The sequence below is a fragment of the Drosophila pseudoobscura genome, chromosome X (assembly GCF_009870125.1).
Source record: "Drosophila pseudoobscura strain MV-25-SWS-2005 chromosome X, UCI_Dpse_MV25, whole genome shotgun sequence".
In the NCBI taxonomy this organism is placed as follows: Eukaryota; Metazoa; Arthropoda; class Insecta; order Diptera; family Drosophilidae; genus Drosophila; species Drosophila pseudoobscura.
Window position 1 is genome coordinate 19,050,275 of NC_046683.1, and position 14,741 is coordinate 19,065,015.

At 52.4% G+C, this 14,741-nt stretch overlaps 1 protein-coding gene and 2 non-coding genes across 3 annotated transcripts; all 3 read right to left on the minus strand.

The window, feature by feature from the left end:
• Positions 1-885: 885 nt before the first annotated feature.
• LOC117185069 (eukaryotic translation initiation factor 3 subunit A-like) lies at positions 886-2,333 on the minus strand. Its single transcript, XM_033384782.1, has 2 exons — positions 1,645-2,333; positions 886-1,375 (listed from the first exon to the last, which is right to left on the minus strand). Exons 1-2 carry the CDS (start codon positions 2,331-2,333, stop codon positions 886-888), a joined length of 1,179 nt encoding a protein of 392 aa, XP_033240673.1.
• Positions 2,334-8,884: 6,551 nt separating this feature from the next.
• On the minus strand, positions 8,885-9,003 carry LOC117185245 (5S ribosomal RNA). Its single transcript, XR_004470827.1, has one exon. It is a non-coding gene; the product is annotated as a 5S ribosomal RNA (ribosomal RNA).
• Positions 9,004-14,325: 5,322 nt separating this feature from the next.
• On the minus strand, positions 14,326-14,444 carry LOC117185256 (5S ribosomal RNA). Its single transcript, XR_004470832.1, has one exon. It is a non-coding gene; the product is annotated as a 5S ribosomal RNA (ribosomal RNA).
• Between the last annotated feature and the right edge of the window lie 297 nt (positions 14,445-14,741).

Consider the following 14,741-nt stretch of genomic DNA (forward strand, 5'->3'; position numbering starts at 1 on the left):
TTTTTTGCATGTGTAGAGTGCAGTCGTTGCCTTCTTCACTCTGTCTTTGAAATTTTGGTTCCAGTTAAGCTTCTTGTCAATTACCAACCCTAGGTTAGGTTAGGTTAAGGCGCTAGCCGGGAGGGGGGATGTGAGCCTCCGAGCACCCGAGCATGCCCCTTCTCGTTGCCTGAACCGTGAGAGCAGACTACTGCAGAATTAAGGGCAGTCCCATCCGGTGGCTTGGATGTATTGGGACAGGTCCGAAATGTCCGTGAGGAAAGCGGCCCCGAGAATACGAAGACGACGATTTCCAAGGGCCGGGCAGTGGCAGAAGAAATGGGGCGTTCCCCTCGATGTCCCTGTGGCCGGGGACCATCTAACTGCTCTGCGATCTCGTGCAGAGACCTGCGGCAGTCATTTACACTCGCTGAGTTCTAGAAGACGCACACTAAGTGCGTGTCTAGACGTAGTTTGGAGACGATAGAAATGGCCTCCTTGATGGCTTCAATCTCCGCTTGGAACACACTACAGTGATCCCCTGAAGAAATGACTGATGTTCAGCTCGACGCTCCGGTCGTCTAGCTTTGAGCCATCAGCTAGCTTTGAGTCCTGGTTCGCCCATCTCCTAGTCCTCCCTAGGTGGGATTGATAGCTGGGCTGGCTCAGCGGTCATACAATATTTGTATGTTGCCCCGACGACAAGTAAGAAGGCACGTGTTGGGTATGTTAATATGCTTTATTGGTATCTTAAGTCTATCTTACGCTATTCCGACTCCGGTGCTGGTTCTCTGTGATTCGATGAGCGCGTCGCTCCCTGGCCCCCCACGGCGTCGCCAAGCGTGGCACCGCCGGCTCTACTGACTGGGGCTAGCGATTCTTACCACGTGGCCCAAATCCCTCCTCTTACAGGCTCGCTTCTGCGTCGCCTCGGGAATTCGCCGCCTCCACGATGCCTGGCGCTGGAGCTCGGGCCGGCGCGCCTCCGCCCGCTCCCCTGGGCACGACGCCTGTCGGCCCAGCTTCGGTCGCTCGCCCTGGCCGGGTTCCGGCCATCGCCAAGGTCCTCTCTTCCGCGGCCTCGTCCTTCTTCGCTTCCGCCGTTGCTCTCGCGCCGTCACCCGCTTCGCCGTCGGTCGCCACCTCGACTTCGGGTACCGCCGCTGGGTGTTGGCGTGTTTGTCGTACCCTCCGTCTCGACCTCTTCGGCTGTGGCTGTGCCCGCCGCCTCGGGTCCCGCTCGTCACTGGCGCGTGGTGCCTCCTCCCACAGTCGAGCCTCCCTCGCCTCTTGCCCGGGCTGCTGAGGCGCGGGCCCCGAGGCCCACATCATGCGGCCCGTGCTGCTGCTGCTGCTGATGCCCTTGGCCGCGCGCGTTGTCATCCGGCGGCCGACTCTGGAGTCGGTGACGGTGGGGCCTGTGGCCGTGGCTCCTCCTCGGACTCGACGTGTTCAGGGGGTGGCTGCCAGAGCTCTTCCTCCTCCACCTCGGCTCGTCGTAGCCTCTCCTCTTCGGGCCGCCTTCGGCGCTGGTGGGCACTCCGCCTGGAGATCACCGGCAGCCCGCCTGCCGCGCCCTCCGCCCGCGTCGCCCTTGCCTTCTCCGCTTCCGCACGCAGACGCGTCATCTCCCTTTGATCAGCTGCGTTGATCCGGCTAATGCACCGCCATTGATGCGCGACGTCCCGTTTGTGGCGCTCCGCCTCCGCTTCTTGCGCCTCCTTTTCAGCCTCTTTGCCAGCGTCAGGGCGTCCTCCTCCGTTGTCTGCTGCTCCTTGTCCGCGGTTTCGGTCGGCGTTGGCTGCCGACCTGTGGGTCTGTCGGTCGCTGATCCCCTCGCCGCGCCGTCGACCTCCCTTGTGCGTGCCGACGACTCCTCTTCCTTGGCCGTACGCGGACTCCTCCTTCCGCGTCTCCGCGCGCCCACTCCTTCCTCCCTCAGGCCGCTCCTCTCTCTTGCTGGAGTGGGGCTTCTCGCGCTTGCTGGTCCGGGGCTCCTCGCGCTTGCCGGTGTGGGGCTCCTCGCGCTTGCCGGTGCGGGGCTCCTCGCGTCTGCTAGTCCGGTGATCCTCGCGCTTGCCGGTGTGGGGCTCCTCGCGCTCGCTGGTGCGGGGCTCCTCGCGCTTGCCGGTGTGGGGCTCCTCGCGCTTGCTGGTGCGGGGCTCCTCGCGTCTGCTGATCTGGGGCTCCTCGCGCTTGGTGTGGGGCTCCTTACGTCTGCTGGTCCGGGGCTCCTCGCGCTTCGCCTCGCGTGCGCGTTTTCTACGTGTCGCCGGCTCCCAGCTCATCAATTCCAGATCACTTTCCGCCTCGGTGTACCCCGGCGATACCACCGGGGACACCGTCGGTCCCATGGATCCCGCGGTTGACACTAGCGGTGAGGCCAATAGCTGCAGCTCCGGGGACCTCGCCCTTTGCTCCTCGCGCTCGACCTGGTACGCCTGCCGCCGACTTTGATACCCGCGGCGAATCCATTTTCGCTGCTTATTAAATGCTGCTGGTCAACTTTTGAAAAGACCTGATAGTGCGCTGCTCCCTCGTGCCAGTGCTCACCGTTCCCTGTAACGGTGCCTTACATTGGCCCGTGGGACGGCTCTCTCTTGCCTTCCAGCTGGCTCTCTCGCTCGCTCCCGTTTTGAAAATTATCCATCCTTCTCCGTATGCCTCGCCCGTTGCCCCTCCTTGTGCGTCGTCTACGCTTTGGTTCCAGAGCCTGTTTCAGAGGTTCCTTCCCCGGGTTGTGGCTCCAGGTCCCCTATATGGGCGGTCCGCCTCCGTTTCTCGCTGTCCTTCTTTAATTTACAAATAACCGGGGACACGAAATCCATTATGGTGTAGGGACCGTCGCATTTCGGGGCCAGTTTTGCCGCAAACCTCTCGGCCGCGTTGGATAGATGGTGTTGCTTGGCCCATACCTTGTCTTCAATCGTGGGTTTCCACGCTCTCCTCCTCAGGTTATAATACCTCGCCTGGTCCTGCGCCGCTCTTTCGAGATTCCGCCTTACCAGTTGAAATACCTCTCTCAACTTGGCAGCGTTCTCGTCCGGATTGAGCGTGCCCTGTCCTGTGCCCAGCGCTTCGTCATCATATAGAGCCTTTGGTAGCCTCGGCTCTCTCCCTTGTACCACAAACGCCGGCGCGTACCCGGTGGATTCGGACACCCCTGAATTTACGGCCAGCAATATCTCTGGCCATTTCTCATCCCAGTTCCTCTGGTTCCCTTCGGTGAACTGAGCTATCATAGTTTTCACTGTCCGGTTAGTTCGCTCCGTCGGGTTCTCCTTCGGCGTGTACGGGGCCGTGAACTGATGCCGTACACCCATCTGCTCTGAACTGGACGCCATTATCCGTGATCACCACCTTCGGCACGCCAAACCGGGACACGATGCGCTCTCGGAAGTTAGTGCTTCCGCCGTGGCCTTTCTCAAGGGGACCAACTCGGTCGATTTCGAGAACCAATAACATGGCATTCCCATGCTTTGACCTGGGCAGAGGGCCCACGAAGTCGGCACACACCATTGCCCACGGCTCCTCTGGCACTCGTGTCAGCATTTTTCCGGCCGCCTGCAGTTGACTTGGTTTGTAGCGTATGCAGATTTCACACTTTCTCACGTATGTCCTCACATCTCGATGCATCCCCGGCCAGTAGTACCGGGCCGCCCGCCCCCGCCTCCGGCGAGGCAAATGACCTCTGACTCTCTCTCTTAGATCCTTTGGGACGCATAACTTCCATGATACTATCTCCTCTTCTCCAGCTCGGTGCGGGATGTGCCGGTATATCCGGCCTGCTTCCTCGACGTAATCCGGATATTTCCTCGGTTCCGTCCTCATCCTCTCTTTAACCTTTTTAATCCATCCGCACTCTGCCTCCGGTTCGTGTCCCTTCTCTGCTTCCTCCTCGGTGGTTCTCAGGCATCGCTCCGCCAATGGCTGTCGGGACAGTGGGTACGACACTCGAGGGTATGGTCTCGATGTATCTGTAGTCAGAGAAAGACTGGTCATCAAGGACTTGCCAACTCTTGACTATTGAGACATTAAGGTGAGGTCAATAACCTCCTGTCAATTTTTAATTATAACGAGGGGGAACGTTGTGAGTTGCTGCGTACACCGCAACTCCACAGTTATACCCGATACTTAGCCTTACCAGTATGGCTCTCCTCCGGCAGACGCCGCTAATATTAAACGACACGACAAAGAGTGCGTGCGAGAGAGACAGAAAATCAGTCTGAGCGTGACGTCGGGCGCTGCGTAGCCACTGCAAATTGATTTGTTCCTTTTGGCTATAAAAATGATCTGATCTGATCCAGATTCAGCAACCTGATAGATATGGTCATTATCTATGATTCTGCGTTTTTAGTTTTCTCGAATCTGCAATATTGTGGATGCAACAGATTTTCGTCCTTTGTGCGGGCGGAAAGGGGTGGGGCGAAATTTTGAGATATACGTTTTATAGTGAGATCTAACAGAAGTGCGGATACCAAATTTGGTTACTCTATCCTTAATACTCTCTGAGATTTGTGAATATCCCCAGATTTGCATCCTTTGCGGGGGCGGAAGGGGGTGTGGCGAAATTTTGAAACAAACTCGTCTCGGTCCGATATATTAGGAGTGTGGATACCACTTTTGGTTGCTCTAGCTTTTATAGTCTCTGAGATCTAGGCGCTAATGTTTTACTCTAAGCAAAGCCGCCTATGCTACGTGCATGTAAGAGAGAGACAGTGCGAGAAAAAATGAAATTGTTTTCTTGATGCTGGCTATAATAATAATACGATCCAATTCAGATTCTGCTAAAAGATATGGTCATTCTCTACGATTCTGCGTTTTTGGTTTTATCGTATCTTTAAAAATGTGGATGCCACAGATTTTCGTCCTTTGTGGGGGCGGAAGTGGGCGGGGCAAAGTTTTGAAATATTTTTGGAGCAGTGACATATCACAGAAGTCTGCATCCAAAACATCGTTGCTCTAGCTCTTATAGTCTTTGAGCATTAGGCGCTGAAGTGGACGGACAGACGGACGGACGGACAGACGGACAGACAGACATGGCTCAATCGACTCGGCTATTGATGCTGATCAAGAATATATATACTTTATGGGGTCGGAAACGATTCCTTCTGGACGTTACACTCATCCACTTTTACCACAAATCTAATATACCCCAATACTCATTTTGAGTATCGGGTATAAAAATGGGGTCGTTGCCCCGATAAAAATAAATAGATTAGAGTTAAGGATAAAGCTGAAAAGTGACTCACCCCTTACATTTGTGTTCGAGCTCCCCCATTGAGTGTGGTGAGCGTTAGCATCGCAACGTATCAGTAGGTCTATGTCCGACCTCTCGCTGTCGCTGGCTAGTTTGCGGACAAGGTCCTTTGGAGGATCGTTTTCCTCATGGGCCATGTAGGACGAAATCAGCCTAAGATGTGTCCCTTTCAGCTCTAGGCTTGCCGCCGTGTTGTCGCTATCGCTATAACTATGGAGAAGAAAGATATTAAAGTGCTTTCTGGTGAGAATGCAGGTGCGGGTTTTACCTTCATGTTGAGCTACAATTTCTTGTACTCCTTCGACCCTAGTCCACAAACCTTGTCTCTCATTACCCAAGGTTCCTGGATTAGGGCTACGTCTGCTCCGCTCTCTTCGAGGCGGAGTATAAGAGCAGCGGATGCTGCTTTAGAGTGGTGAAGATTGATCTGAAGGAGCCTCAAGGACATCCTTAGTGTCCTCCACCACTGTAATATCGGCATCTGGATCGTCCTCAACTTCCTCGTGGCAACACATCGCCTCGAAGTCGCATCTCAGCGTGCCATCGGTGGAGTATCCCTCTGGGTCTGTCTCCGTATGATCGTCGGATGCTTCGATTTCCGAGGCAGCGTCCTGCTCGACTGGCTTGTCGACAGGACGCGCCCCGGCCGCTGCATCCGACTTGTAGACGGTCACCGAGCTGAACCCGAAATTGAGCTCGCCTTTGGGGATGGGTTTGGGAACTGATGTTTGGGGATTCGGGGGTCCGCGCTGCCTCTGTCCAGGACGCCAATCAGCGTCCTTTCCCTGGCAATCTGCGCGAACGATGTGTTAGGCAGTACTCTGGAGCGCTTCTGTGTTGGCCCAGGAGTCTCTTGCGAGCGCTGCCTTTTTGCTTCCTTGCCAAAGTTCGGCAGCACCGTCGAGGCCCACTCAACCTTCTTTATCCATTTGTCCGCTCGGCTGGACCGCTCTGCCGACGGAGTATATTGCCAGCACTCCTTCTATCGGCGTATGTAAAAGGTTTGGCTTGGACACTAGTAGATGGTGACTCATCACCCGCCACTTTACCACCAGGCAGAGCAGCCGCAAGATTGCATAGCCACTCTGCCAAGGTATCGGTATTGGGAGCCAATTCACCACCCACCCCGAAACCGGGATGGGACCCCTTTGGGCTCTCCCTAGCGTCGACCGCCGCGCAGGTTTTCACTGCTAGTTTGCGGGTTGGGCCGCTGCCTTCCCCTGCTTGGGATTGCTCCCTGTTGGCATTTGGGGAGTGCCAGACTCATTTTTTTTTATTTTTATATCTTCCATTCTTTTCCCACGAGCTGCAGAGAAGGGGTACGGTCCGTCCGTGCAGATATCCACGTTGCCCGGATAAAGCATACTTAGAACAGGGGGCTAGTTTTATATATCGGGCCCCCAGCCAGGCTGACTCTCGGCATGGGTCGAATAACACTCTTAGTCCGGCCCGGTGTGAGCTGAATGTGGGGGTTGGGATGAGGGTAGGAAGTGTGTAGAGATAGAGGAGTGTGTGAGCTACTTATACGAGGCGGCACCACAAGCGCATCGTCAGTGTTGCTACTTCGCGAACACCCGCTGGCTGTCGGGGGCTGCTTATTTTCGGTACTCTCCCTATATGACCTGTATATAGGTAGGTCGTTCGCTATCCGCCACCTGCGACCCGTCCGGTGGCCTCAGCTAGGCCCCCTTTGAGCCACCTCACGAGCTCATCGGACCTAACCTAACCTTGTGGAACTGTATGTGGACTTTGTGATCAACAAGGCGTCGGAGGTGCACTACAAAGCCTTCCACAAGGGCTTCATGAAGGTCTGCTCCGGTCGCGTCATCAACGCATTCCAGCTGGAGGAGCTGATGGCCGTGGTGGTGCGAAATGAGGACTATGACTGGCAGGCACTCGAAGACTATTGCGAGTACAAATAAGACTACTCTTCAGGCATGAGACAGTGAGTGGAATCAGAAATCCCCAAAGGATATATAAAGTATATATGTAAATACTTTTTCTTATTCTTTTTAGATCAAATGGTTCTGGGAGGTGATCCATGATCTATCCGAAGCGGAAAAGAGAAACTTCCTGCTGTATTTAACAAGCAGCGATCGTATACCTATTCAGGGTATAAAGGCCCTCGGGGTGAGTAAAACTCATGTTCTATTATGAGCAGCAATATATGGACAATCCACGAAATTCCAGTTCACTATACAACCAACTACCGATGAACTTTTCCTGCCTGTGGCCCATACATGCTTCCATTTGCTGGATCTGCCACGCTACAAGACCAGGGAGCGCCTCAAATTCAAACTGCTGCAGGCCATACAGCAAACTGTTCTAATCTGGTCTGATCCTCCGATCGATCGGAATTGGTGAGGGCGGGAATGGAAGGGTAGAATGGATTTAAGCTACACGTACAGGAAAACACACACACAACCCACACAGAGACACACATTTATCAGTGATCAAATCAACTAAAATAATGTGTTTATGGCTTTAAATTGTTAGCTAGTTATCGGTGAGATAAAAGGTCTGAATAGCGATAGCGATAAAGGCAGTAATCGAACAGCTGTTTTTGGCGAAATGTGAATGTGGCGGCAAATAATTTTTCGAGTCCCGCAGAGTCAGTTGCTAAGAACATTTTTGGACACACATGCTGAGGAGGCCGCGCGGTGCCTAACATTATAAACGAATACGAATATCTACACAGTTTGTAAGCAGTGCAAGTGTTGATGTGCGATCGCTTTTTGTGGCTGTGTCGCCGTTGACGGTGCTGCCGCTGCTGACATTGCCGGGTCAAGCTAACGGTACCCGCATCAAAAAGAAATTCAAACAGGTACAAAAACAAAACAAGAAACAGAAAGAAAAAACAAAGGTAACGACTTGGGGGACAGTCGGTGAAATTATGGGGTACTTAGCGTACCAGCCACCTCTGTCTCTGGCTCTCCAGCGCATTTGCTTTCATTTATCAAATGTGTCGTCTGCCATCGTTTGGCCAACTTCTTAATCCATGCCATGGCCACTGCCATTGCCCCTGCTTCCCTTCCGTGCACTCCACCGATGGCTGCCAGCTAAGCTGCCAACTTGACGATGCCTCAAAATGGGGGCCATAAAATCAATTACACTGACAATTTTTGCATATCCTGACGGCTAACAAATATGTGGTAGTGTGGCACCGCCACCTAACAAGATTCGAGGAGAGTACAGTGGCAGCATATGTATGTAGGAGCTGCCACAGCGGGAACATGAAATAAAATAAGATACAAAACTGCAATGCAAAATGCACTCTCTCTTTCACTTTTTCGCTTCCTGGAGGGAAGCTTCCTTTTCGCACTCACCTGCACTCACTCCAGGGTACATTGAATGGTGAGGTAGTGCTCTCTCTCCTGCTCATTGAGGAGGATTACAGTTTAGCAGTGGAAGGATCTCCTTTCCAACTCACCTTACTCAAGGTAGATAGAATGACAGCCTTCCCTTCCGTCTTTCTAAGCTCTGACGCTCTCACGTACTTTTTGGGGTCGGAAACGATTCCTTCTGGACGTTACACACATCCACTTTTACCACAAATCTAATATACCCCAATACTTATTTTGAGTATCGGGTATAAAATTGAAAAACGAAACGAAAATACGGCAAAAGGCAAAAAGTTGGTGACGAAGCCAACAACACGCGGTGTTCCCAAGCGGTCCCCCATCTAAGTACTAACCGCGCCCGACGCTGCTTAATTTCGGTGATCGGACGAGAACCGATGTATTCAGCGTAGTATGGTCGTTGGCGAAAGCCTAGGAGCTGAACGTTGCTTTCCTTTGTGTTCTGCCTTCGACTGACCAAAACTAACAATAAGATGTGTTTTTAGTTCAAACGACTAGACTAGGATCTGCTGGCAGGGATTGGATGTGGTATGGGGTGCCTGTATTTATGCATTTATTTAGAAAAAGACGAGGGGGAACGTTGTGAGTTGCTGCGGACACCGCAACTCTACAGTTATACCCGATACTAAGTCAGTATGGCTTTCCTCCGGCAGACGCCGCTAATATTAATCGACACGACAAAGAGTGCGTGCGAGAGAGACAGAAAATCAGTCTGAGCGTGACGTCGGGCGCTGCGTAGCCACTGCAAATTGATTTGTTTCCTTTGGCTATGATCTAAAATGATCTGATCTGATTCAGATTCAGCAATCTGATAGATATGGTCGTTATCTATGATTCTGCGTTTTTAGTTTTCTCAAATCTGCAATATTGTGGATGGAACAGATTTTCGTCCTTTGTGTGGGCGGAAGGGGGTGGGGCGAAATTTTGAGATAAAGGTTTTATAGTGAGATCTAACAGAAGTGCGGATACCAAATTTGGTTACTCTAGCTTTAATAGTCTCTGAGATTTGTGAATATCCCCAGATTTGCATCCTTTGCGGGGGCGGAAGGGGGTGTGGCGAAATTTTGAAACAAACTCGTCTCGGTCCGATATATTAGGAGTGTGGATACCAAATTTAGTTGCTCTAGCTTTTATAGTCTCTGAGATCTAGGCGCTAATGTTTTACTCTAAGCAAAGCCGCCTATGCTACGTGCATGTAAGAGAGAGACAGTGCGAGAAAAAATGAAATTGTTTTCTTGATGCTGGCTATAATAATAATACGATCCAATTCAGATTCTGCTAAAAGATATGGTCATTCTCTACAATTCTGCGTTTTTGGTTTTATCGTATCTTTAAAAATGTGGATGCCACAGATTTTCGTCCTTTGTGGGGGCGGAAGTGGGCGGGGCAAAGTTTTGAAATATTTTTGGAGCAGTGACATATCACAGAAGTCTGCATCCAAAACATCGTTGCTCTAGCTCTTATAGTCTTTGAGCATTAGGCGCTGAAGTGGACGGACAGACGGACGGACGGACAGACGGACAGACAGACATGGCTCAATCGACTCGGCTATTGATGCTGATCAAGAATATATATACTTTATGGGGTCGGAAACGATTCCTTCTGGACGTTACACTCATCCACTTTTACCACAAATCTAATATACCCCAATACTCATTTTGAGTATCGGGTATAAAAACCAAATGCCGTTCCCCTTCGAACAATAGTAATATAAATTTTAATTGTATCCATGTCCCTTGGCTGGCGAAAATCCTCTAGCTGAACCCTCCACAAGGGTGCCGGCTGGGCAGTGGACACTGCATTACCCAGGACACTGTCGCTTGCTCTGTCCGGGGTAATGCAGTGTCTAGCTAAGGCTATGGTCCGGCGTCTTCCCGATTCAAAGTCGGGGGAACCGAACCAGGGCCATGGCTAGAGGTGCCTGGCGGTCAGGCCTAAAACGCCAGGGGGTGGTCCCCCCGAAAAATATTAACCAGTATGGACCCTCGGGCCAACTATGGAGTCGAAGAAGGAGCAAGCACGGGTTGGGATGTCAACCCAAACGTCGGTGGAAATCGTGACTGCTACCACCGGCGGGCACGGGGAGGAGCAGTCCTCTCTGCGTGTCGCCAGCGGTCGCACCTCAGACTTGGCGGGAGCAGGCCAGGTCAGTTGTAAAGCTACTGCCACAACAACAACAACAAAAACAACTCACTCCGTAGCCTGCAAGTTGAGCCGCACAGATGCCGTAGTCGATGCAGACACGGATCTGGAGAGCGTGTCCTCTCTAAGCAGGACGGATGAAGAGAGCCTTCTCCGCTCGCCGGAACCAGGCACCAGCTCCCTGCGTAGGGAAGGGCCGAAGCGTTCCAAGCAGGGGATGAAGGCCAAAGCGCAATACAAAGCGGCCCTCAACATCAAAAGCCGGCTGCAAGGTAAAGCAGACATCTCCCAGGAGGAGAAGGTCAAGCTAGCCTGGGCCGAGCAGAGAGTAGAGGAGGGTCGGCTACACTATGCTCAGATGCCACAGATGAGGGCGTCGAATGGCGAATATGCCAATAAGGTGTAGGAGATTATGGCCACCAAGAGGCAACGCTCGACTGAGAGTGCCATTAAGGACACTCCAGCGAGCAAGCGGCAACGCGGGCCCAGGAGTGCAGCCCCTCTACCGAAAGCGGCCAAGAAGCCGAAAGCGAAGGTCAGCGAGGTGACCAAACGACACCTGATCGTGGCACTCATTGACCGCAGCGAAGAAAACGGCAAGATGTCAGCGGCACAGTGGAAGCTGGTGCACGCGCGTCTTGTCGACGCACTCTTTGTACAGATGGAGGAAGACCCCGCGGCCCCTATGCCCACGTTCGATGGTGCTGGGTGGCTAAATGGGGTTAAGATCCTGTAGTGCAATGATGATCCAACCCTAAGGTGGCTGACGCGTACGGTCTGCCAACTGGAGGCGATGTGCGAGGGGGCCAAGCTGGAGGTTGTGGACCGGGAGCTTTTCCCGTCCAAGCCTAAGGCGAAGGTACTCTTCCCCATCACAATCCAGGGGGACCGAGCGCTGAAGCTCCTTCAGCGGCAAAACGCGGACGTGCCGACGGCCGATTGGAGGATCCTACACATTGGTAGCCCACTACCCAAAGAGGGGGGCCAATGTGTGATCCTCCAAATAAACAAGGAAGCAGAGGATCTGCTATACCCCAAGTTCGGGAAGATGGCATGGGGCATGGGTAGCGTCTACCTGCGCCTCAAAAAGCGCCACCCTGAGGACAAGGACGCGCATACCCTGCTAGCAACCGAGAGACAGCACCCTCCAATAGGTCTGTTAACCACTGGGCCATAGACTCCTTCGCGGGCATAAAAGCACCAGGACTGGACGGGATATTTCCAGCCATGATGCAGTTGACCAAAGAGGTTATTACCCCATGGCTCCTCGCAATATACTCAGCATGCCTAAGTACGGGCTATATCCCCATCCAATGGAGAACCTCGAGAGTTGTCTTCCTCCCCAAGGCAGGAAAGTGCAGTCACGTGAGTCCCAAGGATTACAGACCGATAAGCCTTACCTCCTTTATACTAAAAACACTAGAAAAGCTGGTGGATTTCCACATCAGGAATGAGGTAGAGGGACTGATGTCAACAAACCAACACGCCTACACTAAAGGGAAATCAGTGGAGACGGCGCTACACTCGCTAGTAGCCACCATCGAGAGCGCCCTTCACAACAAAAGTATGCTTTGGGAGCATTTGTGGACATCTCAGGAGCATTCAACAATGTGGCCACAACCGCAATAACAAGTCGCCTAGAAGCGAATAACATACACCCTGCAATCAACGTCTAGATCAAAAACCTCCTAAGTTGCAGACGGGTGCAATCGGAGTGGGGCACTGCTTCCATGGTAAAAGGGGCACACAGAGGCACACCTCAGGGTGGAGTCCTGTCGCCACTACTGTGGAATCTGGTGGTCGACGACCTCATCAAGAGATTTGAAAGGAAGGACCCAAAGATAACAGTTTATGCAGACGACATAAGCATACTTATTACGGGTGTATGTCCATCGACCCTCAGCTCCTTAATGGAACGTACACTCAGGAAGATACGTGAGTGGGCGGAAGAGGTAGGACTCAGTATCAACGCGGACAAGACGGACCTCATCCTCTTTACCAAGAGGTACAAGGTACCGATATGGACCCCCCCGAAAATTGACCAAACTAGGCTGACCCCAAAATCACAGGTGAAATACCTAGGCACAGTACTGGACAGCAAGCTGGCATGGAGGCCCAATGTAGTGGAAAGGGTGAAGAAGGCTACCAGCCTTAGTGTGGTGGCAGGCTACTGAAAAGAAGACATACCATAAGCTTATGGAAAAGACTCAGCGACAGGCTCTGCTCTGTATTACAGGGGCGCTGAGGTCAACCCCACCAAAAGCACTCGAAACTGTACTCGGAATCGACCCCCTGGACATTCACGCTCGCCTGATTGCGGGAAAGGCAGCACAACGCCTCATAGCATCAGAAATCTATCGCCACAAGGATACGGTTCAATCGGCAGGGAAATGACCAGATCAACTGATTACATGACCGCCCAAACTTGCCTTGACGTCAAGACAACCACATCTTTGGGACCTGAAGACTGGAAAATTGGAAGGGACCAAACTGAGCACCTCAATATATACACAGACGGCTCCAAGATGGAAGGAGGAGTAGGAACGAGCCTATACTGTACAGACCCTGAGATAAGGCTGTCGTATAAGCTACCGGACCCATGCAGCATATTCCAGGCAGAAGTTTTTGCCATCGGGAAGGCAGCGGAGGTCGCTCTCCGCACAGAACGAACACACGATGCGGTCAACCTATTCGTCGACAGCCAAGCGGCGATAAGATCCATGCAGTCGTCCGCGGTCAGCTCCAGAAGTGTCTTGGCGAGCAGGGAGGCATTAGACATCCTAAGCACGACAAAGACAGTGCGGATCTATTGGGTTCCCAGCCACCAGGGCATCGAAGGAAACGAAGCGGCGGACGTACTAGCTAAGGAAGGCGTCGGGCTGGAGAATAGGAGAACCGAGAACGTGCCTGTCTCCCTCAGAACGCTGCAAGGCGATCTAGAGAAGCAGGCTAGAGCACAGACTGATAGCAGGTGGAGGAGTACCACCACCTGCAGAACCTCGAAGATAATGTGCAAGGAGCGCAACGAGAAACTTAGCCACTACCTACTGCACCTACCACGAAAGGACTGCAGACTGATGGTGGGAATACTAACAGGTCACTGTCTGGCTGCTGCACATGCAGCAAAGCTAGGCATCACCAACAGAGACAGTTGCAGGAAATGTGAGGAACCTGGGGCTATCGAAACCCTGGAACATCTCATCTGCAACTGTCCGGCTCTCTCAAGGGCAAGGAGGAGATACCTGGGCGCCCCAGTGTTGGCATCACTGGAAGATGCCTCCAAAAGGACGATACAGGATATCGCTGGCCTATGCTAAAAACACCTCGAATCTCGGGGACTTTTAACACCACATTAACACTCCCGCGACGGTTCATACACCCCCCCATCCGGATAACTAATGGCCATATTGGCCTATGCGTGGCCCCGCTGAGGGCCGTCCGGGTTAACCTAACCTAACCTATGTATGTCCCTTGGCCAAAATATAATTCAAGGAAAATAAAAACGAAAAAAGAAAAATAAAAAATTTAAAATGAAAAACGAAACGAAAATACGGCAAGAGGCAAAAGGCAAAAAGTTGGTGACGAAGCCAACAACACGCGGTGTTCCCAAGCGGTCCCCCATCTAAGTACTAACCGCGCCCGACGCTGCTTAATTTCGGTGATCGGACGAGAACCGATGTATTCAGCGTAGTATGGTCGTTGGCGAAAGCCTGGGAGCTGAACGGTGGTTTTCCTTTGTGTTCTGCCTTCGACTGACCAAAACTAACCATAGGATGTGTTTTTAATTCAAACGACTAGACTATGATCTGCTGGCAGGGATTGGATGTGGTATGGGGTGCCTGTATTTATGCAATTATTTAGAAAAAGAAAACCAAATGCCGTTCCCCTTCGAACAATGGTTAGGTTAGGTTAGGTTCTGGCGGTAGCCTGGGGGAGTGATGAAACCCTCCCAAGCTCACTTGGACCTGTAGAAGGTCCGTTGTGGTGCCGCATGGGCGTGT